The 23,972-nt window shown below is 44.1% G+C and overlaps 1 protein-coding gene across 1 annotated transcript in view; it reads right to left on the bottom strand.

Moving 5' to 3' along the window:
* The window catches only part of DPYS (dihydropyrimidinase), a 69,372-nt gene that overhangs the window by 18,467 nt on the left and 26,933 nt on the right, over positions 1 to 23,972 (bottom strand). The window contains exons 5-7 of the mRNA XM_028533854.2: positions 22,787 to 22,943; positions 21,433 to 21,574; positions 18,030 to 18,172 (exon numbers count right to left, since the gene is read on the bottom strand). Coding sequence (XP_028389655.1) covers positions 18,030 to 18,172; positions 21,433 to 21,574; positions 22,787 to 22,943 — 442 coding nt within the window. The remainder of the gene's footprint in view (positions 1 to 18,029; positions 18,173 to 21,432; positions 21,575 to 22,786; positions 22,944 to 23,972) is intronic.

The following is a 23,972-nucleotide window of genomic DNA, read 5'->3' on the forward strand; positions in this document are numbered from 1 at the left end:
CTATCTCCAAGTCGTTCCACTTCCCTCTGTTTATATCCCAGATGGGTTACTTCCAGGATAGTTTCTGGCAGGGATCTCTCTTCATCTGGTACTATCCAAACTAATACCTTTGCTGTGTGTTCACTGGCTTTTCTCACATTGACTAACAGTAGCTCAGAGGCTGATAGCCACGGCCAGGTCATCTGTGATGGACAGGATGACAGTAGCAAGACACGCCTGCAGCTTGCACTGGCCGCATGCTTCCACATCAAGCCCTGTGGTAAAAGCTTTTCATATTATTTTAATTTAATTCTCCTTACTATGCAATGGAAGCAGGGTTTTGAAAAAAAACACCTATCTTATAGGAATTTTAAATGAAGACATTGAGGCTCAGAGAAGCTGAGTAACTCACCTAAGATCATAATTAACAGTCTATGTGATGCATACTGAGTGTTAACCACTGTATGTTGCCTCCCACTATAAGTGGTCCACCCAGCACACAAGTCTGAAGAAAATGCGCATTGATATGAAATTTTACACCGACTTCCTCAGGAATACTAAAGCACTTTAACAGGAAAACATAATTAGGGACAAAAACAGCAGAAAAGGTTTAAAAGAGAAGGTGGCCCCAGGGAGTTGAATTTAGGTCTCTCCAGGAGATTATACCTACCAGCACGAATTTCTATGTGAAAACCTTCCCCCAAAATAGGCAGCCAAAGAATGAATCAATTTTAAGACATAGTGTCATGTTTTCTTTTATACCCTGTGTACAATTTATTCTCACAGGTGCCGGAAAATAACAATGAGGCGCGGAGGGACTACAGAGTTTGCCGTATATTTAGGAGTTAGAAACCCTGATATCTTGCAGACAAAACAACCTGGATCTTTTATCATATTGCTGAAAGCCATGGTTGCATCATTAAACTTCTCTTGTCTCCACTGTGTCACTTCAATAAGTGAAGTAGCATTACTAATTAGGTTTATAGTGCTTCCATAAAGAAAGTTAGATTCTAGCAAAAAAGATACTTAACATCAGGATTTTAAGACCATTATTTCACAGCTCTGGCCTGCCAGCTACATACAACTCTATTCATTTCTGGCTGGAGGCAAACAAGAAGATGAAATAAAGAAGTCATCTCGATGGAACATTGTAGCAAATCCTTACTCATCTATGGGCCTATTATATACTTATTCATTCATGTACTCTTCTAAGGACCAAGGATGCAGTATTGAATAAAACAGACAAAAATCCCTGCCCCAATTAAGCTCACACTCCAGTCATACCTATTCCTGAGTTTGCAAGGACCTCTTTGCTATAACATGATTGGAACATACGAACAAAGTCAATGTTTCAATAATAACATGCATATATCTGTGTGTGTGTGTGTGTACATATGTATATAAAATGCTTTATAGTTGATGCAAAGCAGTTTCAGGTAACTATAGCATTATTCCTCAAAATAAACCTTGGGGAGTTTGCAAAAAATATGACAGACCATTGAAATAAAGAGACAAACAGCCCTTACTGGTGTGGCTCAGTTGGCTGGAGCATCATCCCACAAACAGAAAGGTTGCAAGTTCTATTCCTGGTCAGGACACATACCTAGGTTGTGGGTTCAGTCCCCAGTCAGGGCGCATACGAGAGACAGCTAATCGATGCCTCTCTTTAACATTAACTTTCTCTCCCTCTCTGTCCCTCCCTTCCCTTCTTTCTAAAAAAATAAAAAGATAAATCAATGAGCATCATGTCTGGTGAGGCTTAAAAAAAGAGAGACACAAACAATATTATGTTACCAAAAGAAAAATGGACAAAGGGTGTAATCAGATGTTTTTGTAGAAGAGAAAAAAAACAATGACTAATACACATGAAAAAAATCTTCAACTTCCTTCGTGCTCAAATATATGCAGTTTGTAGCTGAAAGGTAACAATTTTCACCGGCAAATGTAACAAAAGTCAAAGGAAAAAAAAGATTGTTCCCAGAGCTGGTAAGGAGCCGTGAGCGGTGGCAACCACATGGGCAGAGAGCCCTGAAATGTGCATGCCCTTTGATGCAGTGATTCCTCTTTTAGTATCCATCCAATGGAAAGAATCAGAAATTTGGACGTAAAATAGCAAAACAATGTAAAAACTGTAGAAGTTACCTATTACTCGGAAACCTAGACAAAAGACCTAACACTAAGAAATTATATAGAGAGAGAGTCTTCCCTGGAAACGACAGTCACGTGCTGTCACACGTCCAAAAATGTCTTTGCCGCCCTGGGCGACGCGAAGCCTCAGGGATGTTTGCTTAAACTGCAGCTACAGCCGAGCCCCATTAGCAAGCCAATTACAAACTAAGTGTGCGGAACAAGACGTGTACAGGGTGGGGCAAGAGTAGGTTTATAGTTGTGAGTAAGCAAAGTTTATTTTTCAGTATTATTTATTAATCATTATATTATTTCCCACACGAACAATTGTAAACCTACTTTTGCCCCACCCCGAATAAACAGACATGAAACTATGATGGACAAAACAAACTGGAATTCTGGGACTTGTTTTGGAATTCTGGGATTTCTCTAGCTAAGCTTTGTGCTCTAGGATGCCACATGATAAGGGTCATTTCTTTTGATACCATTTCCTTCGATACCTCTGATACCCTCCAGTGTGTAAATCTGCGGTGTCTTAATTTATCTGAAATAATGGTAATATTGGTATTAATGTTTCTTAAAGTTTATATGCCATGCAGCATGTTGAGGGCATTACCTCCTTTCAACACCCTCAGACGTTGGAACTATTATGAGCACATCTGTATTCTTTACTGGGCCCTGGAAAGGTGAGTAGCTTGCCCGAGATCATATAGCTCGTATGGGTGAGCTGGGGTTTGAATCCAGCAACCCAGTTCTACACCGAATCCCATGCCCCTTAGCCACTGGACCGCACGCCCAGACCTTTCCCCTTATCTTATGGTTATCTTAATTATCTGGAGTGATTTTTATTTGTCTGATTACATCCTAAGTTACTTTAGGGGAAGCTGTTTCTCACTCAAGTTTGATTATAATGTATCACACCCAGTAGGCACTCAATAAATGCTTGGGGTATCAATGAACAAGACCACAGTTGTTTTAAAGTCAGTTCTGAGTCCTCTTTCTCACCACGTTGTCTAGGAGGATTTTTCTTGACACAAGAAGAAATGTCTTAAATCAATCTTTTCGATGCTATTAACTTGCTATTAACTTACCCCTCAAGCCTCCTGACCCTCCTCCCTGCCTCCAGCCCGCCCTGCACACTTATCACCCTGAATGCTGTTTGATCAGCCTCCCAACTGATGAGCCCAGATACAAGATCCAGACCCTCAGACCCCCAGGTGACCAGGTGTGGTTGGAGCCCACAGGCTGGTCACCGCTGATGCATCCTCCTGGTGACAAGCAGCCTGGTGCAGGTTTAGATGGAAGGATTTGTCTGGACACCGGTTTTTACTGCTAACACTAAGGAAGTTTCAGGCAAAGCAGGGCACGTTGTTTATGCTACATTCTCCTCCTAGTCTCCCCAGTTCCTTTCTCTTTATTGCCACGTAGCCTACAAATAAGATCACTTTGTGCTTGTGCCGTGGGAAGACTGGGAAGCATGGATTGAGAGCAGTTCAAACCCTCACTCAAAGACGTTCAACAGCTCATGCTGTCGAACGGAGAATTCTCTGTACTTAAAGTAACACTCAGCGCTCTTGGTCGTCTGGCCAGGACTCAACTGCTCTCCAACGGCCTGGTCTCCTGTTCCCTCTGCCTTTCCAGTCTCTTGATTGTCCCTTGAATGTGTCTTTCCCACTTTCCCTCATTTACCCCTGACTTCTCCGTGTGGGTGGCTTTACCGTCCCCTTCCTGCTAATCCAGAGCTACCCCCAAGGACTCAGTTACTTCAAAGCCCCTTCCCATGCCCACCCCAGTCTTCAGTGAAGTTCGATGACCCCCACTCAGATTGATGATTTGGACCACTCATTTGTCAAGAGTCAAGCCCCTGAGGCCCCGCCCACCTCTTGTGGTGATGTGTTGAACTCATGTTGTTCTTCCAAGAGTTAGCCTTTCTTTCCCATGTTTGTATCTCGTCTGTTCCACAAGATTAAGTCTCTCTGACGGCAGCTATTATGCCTTACATGTACGTGCTCTGCACACTCAGCAGTGCTGTTTACGATACATTTCTTAGACAGAGCAAACATGCAATAAATAGATGTTTATGCACAACCGATTAATGCTGTCCCCCTTCACCATGGGCGGAATTGAGCAACTCTTCCACATGGACAAATGCTCCCATTTTTTTCCTGTGAGTAAATTGCCTTCTCATTATTCTGCCACCAGAAACTTAGCTCTCCTTAAATGTCTGGTAGGAGAATCGAACTGGGAGCCAAGTATGAACATTTCCCTCCCCTGTGATAAGTTATGGGCAGAATCACAGTGTGGGTGGGGGCCGGGGGAAGACAGGGAGAAAATACCATACAGAAATGCAAACAAACATCCATAAGAAATGTTGGAGAGGCAGAAAGCATTCCAAACACAGAGAAAAGTATAGAGCAAAGGGCTTCCCAGGAAAGAGACCAATGACGCAGAGCTCTCCATATCAGAGGGTGGACGGAAAAACAAAGGCACGAAGCCCCAGCACGAAGGCCAAGCTTTGCGCGAGGGAGCAGCCTGTCCAACCCCTCCCGAAAGGCACCCTGGGAGGCCTCACGTGCCCACCGGGGGAGGCTCCTTGTGGCCCAGGCAGCACGCAGCCCCTGTTACTGGACTGAAGGCCCGCACAGTGAACTGGTGGAAAATTTCCTTCAGGCTGAACATAATGTCGGCATAAAAAACAGTATTGATCCATTTGCCTTCTGGCCAAAGAGAAATCAACTTAGACAAAGGAAATTAGGCAATAGGTTTAATGTGACTCCAACTGCAGCTGCAAAATAAACCTAATGGACCCTGACTCTGCTTCCCTAGAGCTCTCCGGTCTGCACAGGCCACTCCTCTGGGAGGCGCTGGGGAGTGTGCTCCAGGCACGCAACGTCTTCCAAGGAGAATGGCAACTGCCCTCCGGCGGCCAAAGAATCCCCCTGCTAGCAGGCTGTGGTGGGAAGTAACTTCCAGGAGCACTGGCGGATTTGGAGGGACCCATGCCACAACCAGGCCAAGTGCGCACTTGTCACCAAGGGCGCAGGCTGCCCGGTAGGCAGAACCTCGAGGAAGCTCTGACCTTGAATTAGCCAGAAGCTCGCTCAGCACCTCCAGCTCATCGCTCCCCAGGAATATTCGGGGTGCGGCAAAAGTAGGGTTACAGTTGTTGAGTACATGGAACACAAAGTTTTTTCTTGTATTATTATTCATTATTGTATTATTTTTCCATACGAACTGAAAACCTACATTCACCTCACCCTGTATATATGTTCAATATTCTTTCATCGTATATATGATTGTATTCTATATATTCTACAGTCTTCACTCTCAGTTTACATGTGATAGAATCAGGAAATCACGGGTCAACACGCCTGTTTGTGCACATGTCTCGGGTGGGTGCCAAGCATCTGTATTTCAGGGGCTGGGTACGCAGGTAGAAAACAGAATAGGGACAGACCCAAGTCTAAAGGTGACTGTTCGCCCTGACTGGTGCGGCTTAGTTTTGGTGTCATCCTGCAAGGCCAAGGGTTACCGGTTCCATTCCTGGTCAGGGCACATGCCTAGGTTGGGGGTTCGGGTCCTAGTTGGGGAGCATCTGAGGGGTGATCAATCGATGTTTTTTTTCTCTCTCTCCCTCCCCCCCTTCCCTTCTCTCTAAAAATAAATAAGTAAAATCTTTCACAAAACAGTAAAGGTGACCATTCGCTGTGTCACGTTGGGGATGGGAGGGTCCTGAGCCCAAGTTGTCTGACCCCACCCCCTCCCACCCAGCCCCAGCCCCAGCCCCCTCTCTCTCTGGCGGTGAGAACCACTGGTCTGCACTGGGATGTCAGACTCTCACTCCCAAAACAGCGACTGCAGAAAAAAGCAAAACCACCACGTCTCGACCAGCTCTGGCCTCGCCTCGCGTGGTGAAGCACGACACTGTGCCTTATTCATGCTTGTCCTCGACTGTCTACCATGTATTTCAACATGGATAAATACCACAAACACAATATGATAAAGTTGTACAATATAGGTATAGTACAATCAACTCACACAAAGATAAAATACACACATTTTATATGTGTGTATATATGTGGCTTGGGGATACATCTATATACAATATGAATAGAAAGAAATGCAGAAATGCGTGGATCTAATAAACATCAAATCCAGGGTGGTTGTCAGGGGGCGGGAAGGAATGGGATCGGGAATATTAACAGATAATGTTAACTGCATTATCCTTTGTGCCTTTTGTTTACAGTAAATATTGCCTCTTTTAAAAATTATGAGCATTGTAAATTATTATCTGCCCAAGTGCACTTTACAGCTGTCGTGTTGCGAAGCAGCTGTTGCCTGTAGACCTGGTCACATTAACACAAACAACAGACAGACTATCCAATGCCCATTTTTAATTATCAAACGAACAAACGTGATTTTAGAGCCTCATGCAATTGCCTGCAGTTTACGGTTTTTAACCTACAAATGGCAAGTTCACAAGATGCATGCTAGGAAAATGTAATAAAGGAATGCAAAGTTCTACATTTAGTTATTAAACTAACCAGCCCCACTTGTTTCTGCAGCGGTGGTCTGAGAGGCAGAATTGTGTCCAGTTCTGGGACTCACGTGTCCATAAAACATGGACAAGTGTATGTCAAGAGAAGGGAGGACAGAAGAGTGGTCGAGACATTAGGGTTCTGTTAACCCTGGACCTAAGGATTTGTTGAGGGATCTAAGAATGCTCATCTGGTGATGGGATGGCTTAATGGGGGCCAATAACCTTGTTCAAATGTTTGAGCATGTGAGTGAATGAATAAACAAATGATTGAATGAATGAATGAATGAAAAGACTTTTGTATGAGAGCATAGCTATATCTGTATAACCCCAGAGGCCAGACCTGTTAGGAGCTGAAAGAAGGTTTTTTTTTTTTAATTCAACAAGGGAAGAACATCCTAACAAATGCAGCCATCCCCAAAAGGACGGAAAAGTTTGGTTAGCTAGTAAGCTCCCTAAAACTAGCAGTAATCAAGGAAGGTTATAGAGAACTCAGTTTGGGGACCTGATGGGACTTCATGAGTTTCAACATCTTATTTGACTCCTAAGAGTCTAAACTTGAGTGGGCATCAGAATCCCCCCGGAGAGCTTATTGAAACCCAGATCCAGCGGCTCCACACCCAGGGTTTCTGAGGCACCTGCCTGAGAGTTTGCATTTCTAATAAATTCCCAGATTTTGCTGGCATTGGTTGTTCAAGGGCCATACTTCGAGAACTTAGGCTCTTTTAAAAAAAAGCCTAAATTAAAGTTTTTAAAAATGTTTTGTTTGGGCCTTTGCAAAAGACTGTCCTTCTGTGAATTGCTCCCTGCCTCCAAATAGACTTCCACTGTGATCCTCTTCTGAAGGTTGAGTGGGAAGCCCCCGCTCTTGGCTGTGCTTTAAGCATATAAGGACCCTGGGATTCTTTTCAGGTACTGACATTAAATTCCCCTTGATTCATTTTCATGCCATCGTCTGTTTCCTTCATAACTAAGGGCCCACATCTCTAAGATGATTAGGAGAGAGTCTGCAGCTAATGCACAGTTATTTGACCACAAAACAATCCAACCTGGATTAAACCCCATTCACGGCCAGGTCTGGAGATGCTCCTCGCCACTGACGCCGAAATGCCCCTTTGCCAAGCACTGCTCTGGGGAAGGGGAGGCAGGAGTGCCAAGAATTCTCTTCTTTTTAATCCAAAGAGGGGGATGTAAAATCTGGATCTTGAACTAGTTCCAGAAGCAGATAAACAAAGCCCAACAAAATTATTAAGTTGCACATTCATTTACTGGCCCAAGACTATTAATGTCTGGTTTATTCACTCAATGAATAATTATTGAGCTCCTATAGGTGGCTGGCACTGTTTTTGGAATCTAGGAATACAGCTATAAGTAAGACAAGCAGATGCCAAAGCCAGAAAAATATATATGTCAGGTAGGAAAAAAAATATAGCAGGTGCTTAGAAAACCCATGCCTTTCGCACAACCACCTCCCCCTGGTGCTTATTGTTTGCCCAAATCCTAATGCTCAAAATAAACTGTGCTTCCTCTGGCAGAGGCAAATGATTAATGATAGAATGGGTCATTGTGATCTGTTCCTAAGAAGCTTTTCTTTCATAATTTGAAAGAAAATTGTAGCCATTAGTAGTGAAGTCACTGGAAACCATTTCTAGTTCACTGAAAAGGTTCAGTTGCCTAAGAACGTGTTTAAATAAACAACCTGGAATAAAGAGTGGTTAAATTTTTACCCATAGGTAATTAGCTAATTAGCAAAGCTAGCTCTTTTCATGCATGTTCCAAACCTTTTTCAAAGCAAATGTCTTCTGAAGGCCACAAAATGAATCTTAGGTGGTTTGTTGTAATAGTTTCACTGCAAATATTTTTCTTTTTTATAAAAATATTTTATTTATTTTTAGAGAGAGGGGAAGGAAGGGAGAAAGAGAGGGAGAGAAACATCAATGTGTGGTTGCCTCTCGAGTGCTCCCCTACTGGGGACCTGGCCCACAACACAGGCATGTGCCCTGATTGGGAATCGAACAAGTGACCCTTTGGTTCACAGGCCAGCACTCAATCCACTGAACCACACCAGCCAGGGCTGCAAATACTTTTTCAAAGGAGTCAGATCTTGGGCCACATAGGAGTTCTGATTATATCAGATTATCTTAGTCAAAAGAAACCATCCAAACTTCTCCACGTTAGCCATTCTTGGTGAAAATTGGATGGTGCCAGAAATACAAGAGATGGAGCTTTCATATGAAATTCAATTCTAGTACCCTTTGTTCATGTGCGAATTAAGTCATTACTGCAAGGACTTTTGAGTCACAACTTTGGTTAGACCAGCTCTCACTTATTTAATAAATTTGACCTCCTATTGCCACTGACCATGTACTACTGCCTACTGACCGCCTACTGCTACTAACTGCGCACTTTCAGCACGCCAAGCACTACTGGACACTAACTATGTACCAAGCATTTTAGTTGTTTTGTTTCCATTTCTGTTACTGCACGAAGCATTTTATGTACACTATCTTAAACATCCACTGCAATGCTATGAAATCAATGCCATCACCATCATCCCTGTCCTACAATAAAAAAACTAAAATCTGAAAAATGAAAGAAACTCCCCAAGTTCACATCCAGCGAGCAAGTAGCAGAGTAGAAAACCAACCTCAAAGCTTTTCTCTTTACACTATGGCTCTGCTCCTGCCCCTGGCAGTCAAGCTGATGGGCTACATTTGGGATGGGTTAGCAAAGAGCATGTATTACTCCTCCAGACACTTTGCAGTCATCTGCCAGAAAACTGTCATAATTCCTGTGTGAGTCTGCGGTGCGCACCATGTGACGGGCGCCCCCACAGCTGTGCAAAAGTACAACCCAGAAACCTTAACCTGGTGCCATGTCACCTCCATGGACATGGGCGATGTGGCACGGTGACAAATCACCGCCTAGATTCTCTTCATTCCACCAGGCACCTGGTACGCAGCCTGGGTGGGCCACCCCTCCTTCTGCTCCGTGTGCGCTGGGAGTGTGTGGTTTGGGGTTTGGAGAGGAGTTCCGTATAAACACTCTCAGAAACAGACATTAAAGGCCACCTCTTCAGGCTCAGCAACTTTTATAAGCAGAAACGGCTGCTGCGTTTATGTGCACGTGTGTGAGTGTGTGCTGGTGTGTGTGTGTGTGTGTGCATATGCTTCTTTTGAGGGGGAGGAAAGTTATAGTGTATCAGTTAGGCAAAGGAGGCACAGTATGCAACTTCAAGGGAAAATGCCCAGTAGCATCTGGGAAATAGCCACTGCTTATACACCTATAATAATAAGCCACAATCATCACCATTTACCAAAGGACACCTTGGTCCTTATTTCTGTTTCCCCACACCCCACAACCCCCATGACCCAAGGGTGAACTAGTCACTTCTCCCTTGTGTTCTTTCATACACAAGGCCCCTACTGCACTCCCGAGGGGCCCTTTCAGAAGCTGTCAGCCATTCCTTTTCGCTGAATGTAAAGTTAAATTCATTTATCTCCCTCTTCAATGAAAAAAGGGAGGAAATTAAGCAGGAAAGACGGCAGAGTACCTTGAGAATGGTGCATTCAAAGTCAAAGCCGGCTATAATTGAGTTTAAAAAAATAAGTGAAAATAACTGTGAGTAAAATGTGCCTGCTCTGCAGAATACACTGTAGCTAAAAGTCTTCATTAAATGTTCCAGTGCACACAATGTGTTCGCTGTGTGTTTGTGTGCCTGAGATTCTGCAAGATATCCTGGAGCTCATAAATACTGGAAACGGACAGTTGCCATAGTAACTAAGTGCTATTTAATGAATACTGAAGAACCGAAGCTCACAGGATAGTCTTAAATTGCCAGAACATGAGTTACTGCTGCTGCTATGGGCTTTCAAGTAACTCAAATGCCATCCTCTCTAATCAGATATTCAACAAGCTGGCCGATCTGACCAGCCTCTGCCTCCACCACATGGTATCACAAGATTCTGTCTTGACGCTACATGAAAACCATACTCTTGATTTCTTCCCCTTGTCTCCAAGTACCAAGATACTCCACAGAAACGTTTAGATAAGGAAGGTGCCCTTAAATTTGAGGCTTTGACCCAAGTAGCGAAGTGTTAGGACACATAACCTCTGTAGCAAGCAACAGACAGACACGGGCTCAATGAGCCGTCACGCCGAACACAGCAGACTCCCTGTGCTTCTGGAAAAGGTGAACGCTCCGTGTGCACCGAGTGCAGCTTGTTTTTATTGTGCAATGACGCAGAAGAGCTACTGCAGCTGATTTTTGCAGGAACTTTTTACAGGCTAGTAATGTCTTAGGTAATCTTTCATCCGGACGTGCAAACCGTCTCCACAGACTCCCACTCCCAGTTCTCTCTCACCATCCATCACCACGTGTCAGGTTTCTCACCCCGGGATCATCCATCTTTTCACAGGTTTGGAAGAAAAAGAACAGGGCTGCGCTGCTTTTCTTTCCCCTGATCTCCCTCAGTAACTTCAACACAGTCCGCGTGTAAGGCTACAGATGGTGTTGCAAGCATACTTATTTCTACATGCCATTAATAAGTAATGAGAATTTTTAAAAATGAAAACATCTATGTATCACAAAGCCAAAAATCATTAGCAAATGCATCCATTCTCCAGAGGCTGGTTGGTTCTTGCATAACCAGCAGCCCTAATGGCCTGGTTGGGGCTTGAGCTCACTGTGGGCTGTGGGCGCCTCCTTCAGGCTCTTGGGTGAAATGCGTGTTGCTCTCATTTGTGATACTAGCTAGACAGCTGGGCAATTGCTTTTGCTAAAACCTTGCAGGAAATTTCGAAGGGAAATGTTGGCCAACCTCTCATGGTGTGGCCAGACAGAAAACCTTCACATAACCAGCCTTAAGCTAGTATTAAAATCATGTGGGTAAAATAAACGGGAATATCCTGTTAGAAAAAAATCCTATTGATATATCCATTCACTAATTTGATGAAATAATGCTTCTTCACTAGATCAGCTCTGTTTAAAATCTTAACAAACAAAGTTAAAATTGGAGACAGACAGCTCACGACCTCCTCACCTTCCCACTCCCTTGCACAGTCTGAACCTGTTCCCTTTCATTCAATCCCTAGCCTTAACTACTTCCCCCCAAACCCTTCTGTTCATGCCTCAGTTTCTCCCTCCTGCATGTTTAGTCTTGACTCTCAGGGCCACACATCTCACTCATTCTTCCCTCTACAGGGGTCCTATGCAGATGCCTGTGCTGATAAAAGAATGGTCTTTCTTCTTTGAACATCAGTGGCATCGTGTTTCTGCCTTTCGCATGACAGTCTTAACACATTCCGTAGACGGAGAGCCTTTGACCTCATGTCTCCTCTCCTCTCCCTACACTGACCGTCAGCTTCCTAAACGCAGGGCCTGGCTGGTACATACGGCCGACCGTGGCCCTCATGCCTGGCTCACAGGGGTGCCCCAGCGCTGAGTTGGTGGGTGAGTTAAGGAACCCAGGAAGCCAACTCTCTTTTACCTTCGTTTTCTCCCTTATTAGAGCTGCTTAACAAGCTAACTGTTCCCCAGCCTCAAACGTGGAGGGGACGCAAAGAACACAAGTCCAGTGTGGCAGGCCTTCCTCTTTGCCTTGGGAAACCCACCCAGCTCACATTCCTCTTCATTCATTCTCTCTCACAACGTCATTTATTGGTAACTTGCAATACATTAAAAAGCAGGAGATGAGAAAATGCTTTTCTTACTTTCCCCTCATCATAACTGGTGTTGAATAAAAGCATTCCAATTCTCCTTTATTTTTCCCATATTACTAAGGCGCACTTGACATATGACATTGTGTGAGTTTCAAGTGTACAACGTGTTGATTTGATACACTTAGATATAGCAAAATAATTACCACCAGAGCTGCCTCACACTCTCATCATGTCACATAATTACCACTTCTTTTTGATGAGAACACTTAAGATCTACCCTCTTAGTAACTTTCACGTGTATGCTAGAGTTCATGTCATTTCTTTAGCACGTCATTCTTCCGTGCGGTGTGGAAGGCTGGACCCATCCCAGCCACCCATTCCATAGTGGTTGGGCTTGTGCTCTGGGCTGCACTGGGCCAGACCTTGGAGATATGGGATTAATTAAAACATAAAACCAGAGCACAGTTCTCCACTCCTTAACTGTGGCCTACACATCGTGATTTCCTTCTACAAAGCACAACCTCACGGGAAGGGGAAGAAAAGAGCGACGGCACAGCGGAGGAACCAGGCAGGTTCTTCCCCGACCAGCTGATCCGGCCCACAACAGCAGTGGGATGTCACAGCTACAGCGTGCACCGTGCAGAGGCTGTGACGAAAGAGTATGTACCTCTCTGGTCTTGATCCTCAAGCCCACAACCCAAGGCTAACAATGAGGAAAAGACATCATAAAAGTCATCAGAAAAGACAGAGGGGTACTCTTCAAAATACCTGACTAGTACTCCTCAAAATGGTCAAGGTCATCAAAAACCAAAAAAAAGTCAGCAGAACTGTCACAGACCACAGAGAGGAGCCTAAGGAAACAGGATGCCTAAGATAATGTGGCGTCTCGGATGGCTCCTGGAGTGGGAAAAGGAACACTAGGCAAAAACTAAAGAAATTTTGCCCTGGTCGAGTTGCCCAGTTTGTTGGAGCATCATCCTGTACACCAAAAGGTCACGGGTTTGATTCCCGGTCAGGGCGCATACCCAGGTTGCTGGTTTGATCTCCCATGGGGGTACATGTGGGAGGCGGCCAATGATCTCTCTCTCTCTCTCTCTCTCATCAATAAACATACCCTTGGGTAAGGATTTAAAAATCTACACAAATTTCAGTAAGGTATGGACTCTGGTGAATAATAATGTATCTGCACGGTCCATCAACTGTACTGTACCTGTAATGTGAGAGAACAATGGAGACTGAGTGTGAGGTATATGAGAACTCGACACCATCTTTGCGACTTCCCTGTAACTCTAAATCCAGTCTAAAATATAACACTTTTTTTAAAAAAAATGGGATTAGACTAAAGAATGGTAATGAGAGACAAAAACACTGAGTAAAGACTGTGGAACAGGCATATGATTTCCCTCACGTGGAATCCAACGACAGAATGGACTAACAAGCAGACTAGAGACAGACTCCTAGGTAGAGAGCAGGCTGATGGTTGGGGGAGAAGCTTGGGGTGGGGGTGGAGCACTTGAGCAAAACAGAAAGAGAAAAAGAGAAAGGCTCATGAGCAACAGTGTGGCAGTTGCAGGGGGAGGGGGGAGGGGGAGGAGGGTATGAGGGCCATAAATGGTGATGGGAAGAGACGACTGGGGGTGGTGAACACACAATACAGTGCACAGAGGATGTGTTGTAGAATTGTGTACCTGAAACCTGTATGCTTTTATTAGCCAGTGTCACCCCAATACATTCAATAAAACAAGAAAGAACGAAAAAACTGTGGCACAGTACTGTAAGTGGTGCACAGCAGTCAACAGAACTCAGTCTGCGAGGGGAGAGGGGCCGGCTGTGAGGCGATGCGGCGGAGGCGTCTGAGGCGGTGGGGAGCTATGGGCGATGTGTGCACAGTTAGACGAAGCTAAACGTACCCTTGCACACCAGGCAGGTCCTCGCTGGGGTCAGCAGGGTACACATCGGTCAGAAACAGCCTGCCCGGATGAGCAACTTTCTTATAACCGCCAAGAACACGGAGGGCTGGCCCGTGATCAACCTAGATAAGGAGCTAGCACCCAGTGTCTGCGAAATTCTCTCTTTTAGTATGAACCACGACAAACGCGCTTTCTCCTTGTCCAAACATCCTTTCAGATTCATTATTCTACAAAGCCTCCTCGTCAACCGCCCCTTCCCTCCTGTCTCCCACAGTCTGCAATTTTCACGCTGAAAAAGATGAATAACCACAGTGGAACAAATTCTGATGGTGGCTTAGGGAAAATTCTTAAATTGAAGGGTTAGAGAAGCAAGAAATGGAATAACTCAAAGAAATCCAAAGGGGATGAAATTATTTTAATGTATTCTGCCAAGTAAACATAATCTTTCCCCATTTTTTCAAAAAAGAAAAAGTTTAAAGCAAAGAAAAGAGGACCAAAAAGGTTTCCAGGTGTTTTTAAAAAGAGCCCGGGGGCCAGAGAGGTACAGCCCTACGGTTCACCCGCCTCCCTGGTCAGCGCAGGCGAAACAGCTGAGAACACCTGGGAGTGAAAAGGAGCTGCAAAGAATGACGCCAGGCAAACTAGACTGAGAGAAAGAACCACAGAAACACCTGGCTTGTGGAGCCCTTTCTTAGGGTACAAAGCATCTTCACATACATTACCTCATGAGAGTCTAAGAGAAACATAGAGTAGGCAGAACAACTATTAGTAGTCCCGATTTACCCGTGAGACAGTGGGCATACAGAGACCTTAAGTGACCTGTGTGGCTCTCCCCCTCCCGGGCAGTGCTGGGGCTGGGCCGGAACCACACGTCAGGCCCCCAGGCAGTGCCGGTTTCCGACGTGCGCCTAGGTGCACACGACCAGCAGACACAGGGGGAGAAGACTTAGCGCTGATAATTAAATGCCAGTTCGAGTCTTCACCCCAAAAGACACATAAATGAACATGTAAGTGTTTAGTTTTCTGTTCTCATTACTGTTATAAGGACAGGTATTATGTAAGAAATACCAAAGAACTGATGAAAGAAATAGAAAGAAACTTAAAAGCACAAAAGCTTTGTACTTTGACCTTAAGTTGGTTATTCTTAGACTGGAAGTGAGGGGAATACAGCAGGTGATATATAGATCTTTGAAAATTAAACTAAACATCTGGTTTCACTAGGTGCTATTCAGAAACAACCGAACAGGAAAGGAAAGACAAACAATGTGATAGGAACCGGTAGCTAACACGTGAGAAAGTGGTCTAAATTTATATCGTCAACAAACATGACTCAAGGACACATAATCGCAGCCTATAAATATCTTCCAAGCAACAATACACGTGGTGAAAAAAGTAAGTGAATTATGCATAACCTTAGGTCCAGGTCATTTCTCTTTGTCCAGTTGTCTACGGAAGGCAGTGCTTCACACCTGAGCCACGGCTGTCCCCAGAAATTAAGACAGCCAAGGAGACCTTAAGGCTGGGGGCTGCCGGGGACACCCAGGTGCTGGGTTAAAAAGAGAACCACGGGGAAGGGCCTCCCGTGCTCTCCACATTGAGAATTAGATGGTGATGCAGTCACATCTTTCACTAGAGTATTTATATTTCTCCCTTACCTTTGAAGAGGAGGGATAAAGAACAGAATCAAATCCAAAAAGCTTTTTGGTACTGGACTACTTGATTGAAAGCAAAAAGAGACCGAGAACAGGTCCAGTACCAGACGCTCCAGAGGGCTCCGCTGTGACGTCAGGAGACAGCGCGGCACCGAAACCCACGGAAAGCAGGAAAGCAGTCAAGTTTGCAAAGTCAAAGACCCTGGATCAGGGCTCTGATCTCAAAGCTGTCACACACCCTCCTGCGCTCCAGTCATGGCCCCAAGGTGACTGTGATTGTCTTGCCTTGTAAATCACAGTCTAGGCACCAAAGCATTTGTATGTAAGACTACTGGGAGCTTCACACAGGCAAATTGTTACTAATTATAACCATTATTATGACCCTCTCAGATGCTATGCTTCAAAACACCGTTTTCCGCAAATTTTTCTTCCACATGATGTTTTTTTCCCATTTTCTGATTCAGTCTCAGGAGCTCTTTAAATCACCAATCATTTCAAAAGACCTATCCGGTCCCAGCCTTGTGGCTGCCTACATTGTTTTCGTTGCAGCAGAAACACCCCTGGGCAGACCCCTGCCGTGTAAAACAGCCCTGGCAGAGTGACTTTGAGAACATTGGGAGCTTTCTAACCACAGCATGCTCAATTCATCCACCGACCAATCCAAATCCCAGCAATTTTTTTCCATTGTCTTTCCAAGGACAATTTTTATAGTCTTGTAGAGAACCTACCTGCATTTTGTTTGAGACCATTTTTTTTTCATTGCTTTTAGAAAGAGAGGAAGGCAGCAACATCGATGTGAGAGAAATATCAATTGGCTGCCTCCTGTACACTCTGGGGCCAGTAATCAAACCTGAAATCAGGGTATGGGCCCTGACCTGGAATTGAACTTGCAACACTTCGTCGTGGGAGGACGCTCCAACCAACTGCATGACGCATGCATTTCTTAGGCAGGAAGACAGGTTGGAATCTTTTGACAACTAGATATTTCATCCTTAAATGGGCAATGGTTCCTCATTAACATAACAAAGACTCAGAGTTGTGCCTTTGTTCGTATCTTATGTAAATAAGATGTTCACACCACCATTTACTGCATCTGCTTGGATCCTAAACCAGTAATGAGGTGATACACTTCACTAAAGGCTGCGTGCAAGGACCAAGGGCTGCCAGCCATGAACTGGTCCCTGAGTGGGGGACAAGGAGTGCTCAGAGGAGAGTGGAGAGTGTCCAGCTCAAAAACACAAATATTTTCTAAGAGAATCTTTGGGGTTTGTTTTTAAGCTCATAGCAATGGCAGCCTAGTGCTTCTCGAGTGGTCTTCTTTTCCCCAGAGCAACCCCAGGGGCATTTCAATTGAAACTGGGTCTTTGTGATATAATATCACCCTCCAGGAAATGACAGACTTTTTTTTTTTGCTTCTTACTACAGTGAAAAATCGAATAGGCTTTGAAACAATACCTATACATGCATGCACACGTAATAATGTGAAAGTATTTGGAATTTTCTCCATTACAACTGCAAAGTTTATTTTAAAAACACAAATCAGGATGCAGGTGTTGCCTGGGCTGACACGCTATGAGGAGAAATTAGCAGAGCCTCAGCTCCTACTGAACGTGTTCCTGAGCTGGAATTTGCCAGACCTGCAATATTAACATAGAATTATGGAAATTGGAAACAAAAAGCTGGAGTCTACTGGGAATGATAGGCTCCAGATGAACTCAACTGGAAAATATGGCTAACTGAAAGTGACATCCTTTGTGCTGGCATTTTTCTATCTGAAAGCTTTAAAGAGGCTGTAATTATTTTGAGTTTTCAATTCAGTCCTTTCAGACGAAGCCTTTTATTTTCTTCATTTCGCTGTACCTTTCCTCCGAGTGAATGCAGGTGCTTGCCAAGCACTGAAGTGGTAAATTCAAACTGGTTTTATACATATATCTATTTTCAGGGAGCGGAAAGCAACACAACTTTTGCATCTTCTATGCCAAGAAAAACAAAGGAATATTTGTACATCAAAAGCGTTCTACTGTGCACAGGCTCAAAACTCCTGAGCCTGGCTAAATAAATCACCTAATGAGAAATGGCTGATTAAGGCCAATGCATAATTTCTTGGCCCGTTAGTACTTTTTCTGCATCACGAATCCAAGAAATGCAAGAACTCAGACTTACCTTGTAGCTTTTGGGTCCCAAATCACAATGTCAGCATCTGATCCTACAGCTATTCTTCCTTTTCTTGGATAGAGATTGAAGATTTTAGCTGCATTCGTGCTGGTAACCGCCACGAATCGGTTTTCATCCATTTTACCACTGTGCTGCAAAACCATTCAAGGAAGAAAATACATTTGTTCTAATGATCAATATTTTAAAATCTGTCAATCAAAGTACAATACGTGTATCTCTGAGAACCAAATAGAATAATTGCATCTAATTTCTCTTTTAAAAAGTTTTTATCCTCATGCAAGGATATGTTCATTGATTTTAGAGAGAGGGCAAGGGAGGCAGAGAGAGAGAGGGAGAAACATCAGTGCCAGAGAGAAGCATTGATCAGTTGCCTCTTTTCAAAAATACTCACTTAAAAAAAATGTCCACCATTTTTTCTCCTTCCCAGAATCACATAGACAACAGCTAAATCAGCTAAATGTTAGCAACGGTATTTCCAATTCTCACTTAAAGTTCACCACCACTACCTACCACACTTATGATCTGACTTATTTGTTGTAGACCCAAGATGCAGACATTGGATGGGATATTATGGAGTTAAGGTAAGATAGACCATTAAATTAGGTGGCAACACTTTTTGAAAGAGAAAGAATCAGCTCAAGAGTTTCCATTTTGTGAAATTAATTTTACATGATTTGACAATCATGGAAAGTCTAGTACAAAAGATTTTTAAATGGACAGACATTGGAGGGCTGTGATCCCAGTAAAATTATTATTATTATTATTATTTTGATATTGGGAGTTTATCTCTATAGATATACATATGGTAAAAGCAACCTTAAGGTTTATTTCATTATCAAAGCATCTTTATTTAACATAAATTAAGAACTGTGTCCTGAAACTAATATTCCCATAAGTAAATCATCTTTTTTTCTTTTTCAAATATATTTTATCGATTATGCTATTACAATTGTCTCTATTTTCTCCTTTTGCTCCCTTCTGCCCAGCACCCCTATTCCCTACAGCAATCCCCCCCCTTAGTTCATGTCCATGGGCCATGCACATAAGTTCTTTGGCTTCTCCTTTTCCTATACTATTCTTAACCTCCCCCTGTCTATTTTGTGCCTACCTATTATGCTTCTATCCCCTGTACCTTTCCCTCCACCCTATCCCCTCCCCTCCCCACTGATAACCCTCCATGTGATCTCCATTTTTATGATTCTGTTCCTGTTCTGGTTGTTTGATTAGTTTGTTTTTTTAGATTCGGTTGTTGATAGTTGTGAATTTATTGCCATTTTAATGTTCATAGTTTTGATTTTCTTCTTTTTCTTAAATAAGTCCCTTCAACATTTCCTGTAATAAGTTTCAGAAAATAACACTGGCTCTGGCTGGTGTGGCTCAGTGGAATGAGTGCCAACTTGTAAGCTGAAAGGTTGCTGGTTTGATTCCTGGTCAGGGCACATGCCTAGGTTGAGGGCCAGGTCTCCAGTAAGGGGTATGAGAGAGGCAACCAATTCAGGGGGGTCCAAACTTTTGTCATCTCTGTACCACACTGGAATAATAAGAGTTTCTTGGGCCACACATTAAATACATTGTGATGTGTAATCACACAAAAAAACTCATAATGTTTTAAGTAAATTTACGATTTTGTGTTGGGCCGCATCCACAGCCATGCTGGGCTGCGTGTAGCCCGTGGGCCACAGGTGGGACACCCCTGCCAGATAGATGTTCCTCTTGCACATCGGTGTTTCTCTCCCTCCCTTCCTTCCTCCCGTCCCCTCTCTCCCAAAATAAATAAATAAATAAACAAATGTAATCTTTACAAAAATTATTAAAAAACAAAAGAAAAAGAAAATAACATTGTTTTCTGTATGTTACTAAGAAATATTTAATTACTTTTAAGCCATTTACATACTTAGGAAATGCAAGGGGTTATGAAAATCTGTTGTAATGAAGATACTCACTGTAATAACACAAGTTTGAAGAGAAAGGATGGACTGTTCCCAAGGAAATCTCAGAAAAAAGAAAGAGAAGAGAAGTCATCTGGGATGGTTAGAGCCAGGGTAGAGGGCAAGGGGTGAAGAAGATTATTACTAGAAGACAGCTATAGAGATGTTTTAAATATAAATATATATATAAATAAATAAATTGTTCAAACATCCTGTAAGTAATGGAGAAAACTAAAGGGTTTGCGGGGGAAGGGAGCATGAGCACTCCTCCAGTTCTGGAAGGCGACTCTGGTCCTGGGGCAGAGACTAGTTTGCAGCAAGAAAGACTCGAGGTCAGGGCACCAGCTGCAGAGATGACCACAGTCGTCCCCAGGACAGCTGGCCCTCTGGTAGGGTGGCAGACGTGGAGACGGAAATGAGGAGGCATTTCGGAAATAAAATTGATGAGAGCTGGTAAGTGATTAGAGTTAGAAGTACGTGGTATGTGTAGGGGATTCTGAGGGATGAGACGATTGATGTGTCGCTTGATGTGTCGCCTACGAGGAGGGGTGCTAGGAGATGGGTGTGAACAGCATGGTAACGGGGGCCCTCCGGTCTAATGGGCAGACCTCTCCTGCTAACCTGTACAACCACCCAGGTCAGCCAGCCAGACCGGTTAATGTATGAACGTTTAGCTACTTGATTCTTCTCCATCCTCAGGGAGGAATTTTTAAATCATGAGACTTTTAGCTCTGGCTGGCATAGCTCAGTGGATTGAGCATGGGCTGGGAACCAAAGTGTCTCAGGTTCGATTCCCAGCCAGGGTACATTCCTGGGTTGCAGGCCATAACCCCCAGCAACTGCACATTGATGTCTGTCTGTCTGTCTGTCTGTCTCTCTCCCCCTCCCTTCTCTCCCTAAAAATAAATAAAAATCTTAAAAAAATAAATAAAAATAAAAATCATGAGACTTTTAAAAATCTTTTTCTAGACTTGAAATTTTTACTTATGTGCCTTCATACAACTGTTTTAAAAATAGGACATCCAAGGGTTCTTAAAAAGGGACAGCTACAAAGATTGCATGAAAAATTGCTTCATGTATTCTTAAACAGAATAAAATTCCTTCATGGATTCTTAATCATTCCAATACTTTATATTGATGACACACAAGGGGCTGGAATTCAAGAACATGAGAAACCAAAGGCTTCAAGAATCTACATTGACACCCAGACTGCAGTTGTCTCCTAACGTGTGCAGAATGGTGCAATGCGTCCTCTAAACCAAACCACGCAGAAAAGACAATTACGCCTTATCATTGTCCTGGGGCATGGGGCGTTGGTGATGATGGTGTGGAGTCCCAGTCTCCACCACAGGAAAAGCCACTGAAAAAGCTTCTCTGTGAAGGTTTAAGGGGCACTCATCCTAAAACAGACCGGATCCGGGCCAAAGAGGTAGGCAGAGCAGGCTGGATCTTGTGGAACTCACCACGCCTTTTTCCCATATCACTGACATCCGGTCCTCGACCCCATTCACCCCATTAGGAATCTTGGTAAAATCGTCTTTCCCAAGGGCTTTCTGGCAGGTGTTGAAGGTACAGTGGTCCGTCCCCGTGGTGGTCAGATCACCACTGTGAGAGAAAAACACACAGAGTGACGGGAGTGAGCAGACAGAGCAGGTCAGGAGGAAACTCCCATAACCCCCCTACTCTCCTGACTCCCTTCTCAGCTGAGGGTAGGAAGCCACAGTGGAAGAGGAGTAGCTTTCTCAAGGGCACATTTCACCCACCCCCATCCCTCATCTAGGAAGCACCTGTGGAGAATGCTCTTACAAGAAGCATGATGGTACATTCTAGGCTCACTTTCATTACTTACGGGTTCTGTGATTACAAGCTCGTCCGATGTTCAATTTCTCATCTAGAAATTGATAATTATATGTACTTGATAACAATTATGTCAGGGTCACTGCCAGTAATTCAAGTGAAAATTCCTTGTGAGGGGAGCACCACGTGCAGAGGTGTGCCGTGGTGATCCGCGGGAGCAGAGGCAAGGCCTCCTGGGCAGCACCTGGCCACCTGGGAACCGCGAGGTGAGCAGAGACCTGATGCTGGCTGAGGATGTGGACACCACTGGTGACAGGAATCCTGCTTCGACTTCTGAATAATCTTGAGGATGTAGGAGTGTGAAGGAAGGAGGAAGGAAGCTGAAGGGAAGGGCAAGTGAACTCTTGTATATAGTCTGTTGTGAAAAACTCTTTGTTAACTTGGATCTGGGAATCTGGGAAAAGGGAGTGATAGGATGTCCATGAATGGTGTAATTCTCAAAAAAAATGATCATACTATCCCAGGCAGTAATGTCTCTGAAAAGAATTTAGATGGCCTTTCATGCGGATAAATTACTTAAGGGTAGGATTGTGCCTTTCCTGCGGTGACTCTGCCCTCTGTTATAACCTAGGATACCTGGACAACAGGTGCCTACGACTCCCAGGTTATATCAGCACAGAAAAAAATTCAAGAACATTCTGAACGATAAAAATAAAGCACAACGAAGAGACCTGACTCTAGGTGACAAGAGATAGAAAAGATTAGGGGAAAAAAACAGGGGAGAGTAAAGTTTCAGTACAAAGAATCTGATTTCTTTAGGTCCAGGAGAGATTTTTGACAATATGTTACAAGATAATTAAGCCAGTGCTTTTAGGTCTCCACATGAGGGACAGTGCCCAGAGCCTGTCGGGGCAAGAAGAACAGAATACTGGGAAGTCAAGATCTCCTACACTCAAACCTGAGCCTCAGAAGGCACCTTATTTTGGCAAAACACTTCACGATCATTTGCTAAATGATTACTTAGCCAAGAGATTCATGAGGTAGTCAGGCGTCGAAGGGTCCGGTCTCAGGGGCGGTCCCATGACGTGGTGGGCCGCGTGGCGCCAGTCTCTGCTCCAGTAGTGCGTGCCGTCGGTGCCCAGGCTCGCAGCGATGGGCTCTCCGTAGACCACCTCCCCTGGGAAGTTCAGAGGAAGTGCTCAGCGCCTTAGTTTGCTCTTAACATGTACAACCATTTGACACACACATAAATACTGGTCTTTTCTGTCTTTGTAAAGGACAATATGAATCCTAAACCCTTCATGAGTAGGATTTGAAAACAAAAGGTACCTTTTTACTATGTTCCAATGTGCCTTGCATGTTAGGGTAGACGACTGTCCCCACGCACTGAGACCAGACTTGGCCCCATGGCTTACTTTGGCCGATTAAACAGGAGTGGAAGTGACGCGTGCTGCTTCCAAGCAGGGGTTGTGAGAACCACAGTAAGTTCTTTCATCCCCATTTTCCCCCTGTCCTGAGGCCAGCCAAGGCTGCCCCTTCAGCTGTGTCTCAGACCGATGAGACTATGGAGTGGAGGCGGAGCCAGCCCCTGATGGGCGCGAGCGCGAACAAGAAACGAGTCTCTGTAGTCATCAGCCAAGGCCGTCGCAGGGTCATTTGTTACTGCAGTGTAACCTGGCAAAAGCTGGCTGACACATGTGCCAGTTGAATGGAATTTTCTCAAAACCCTACCTGGGCAATGCTATTATTACCTCCATTAAAAGGTGAGGGGAGAGCTTGTGGGGTTAAATCACTTCTCTACAATTACATCACATGCACCTGATATAGACCCAGTGGAGGAGGTAGGATTTGAGACCAGGCAACCGGACTCCAGCGGCCCTAACTTCTGTGCTATACTGTCCAGATGACAATCATCCTACGGTCATATGGCGTTCAACCTCAGCATCTCTAGTGCAAGTAGATCATTTTTTCCCACCCTTAAGAAAAAGAAAAAACTTCTTTTAAAGACATGCAAGTAAAAGAACACTCAGATAAAATTGTAGCCAGAAATGCATATTTTAAAAATCATGCAAATGAGGCCATCAAAAACACACGCAATGTTAGAAAAGTTAATAGTGCAAGTGAATTTGAATTTAAAATCAGAATCCCATCTCTGATTAGCATTTGTCAGAATAACAGATTCCCTGGCATCCACCCGATCACAGCC

The sequence above is a fragment of the Phyllostomus discolor genome, chromosome 7, assembly GCF_004126475.2.
Source record: "Phyllostomus discolor isolate MPI-MPIP mPhyDis1 chromosome 7, mPhyDis1.pri.v3, whole genome shotgun sequence".
Lineage (NCBI taxonomy): Eukaryota > Metazoa > Chordata > Mammalia > Chiroptera > Phyllostomidae > Phyllostomus > Phyllostomus discolor.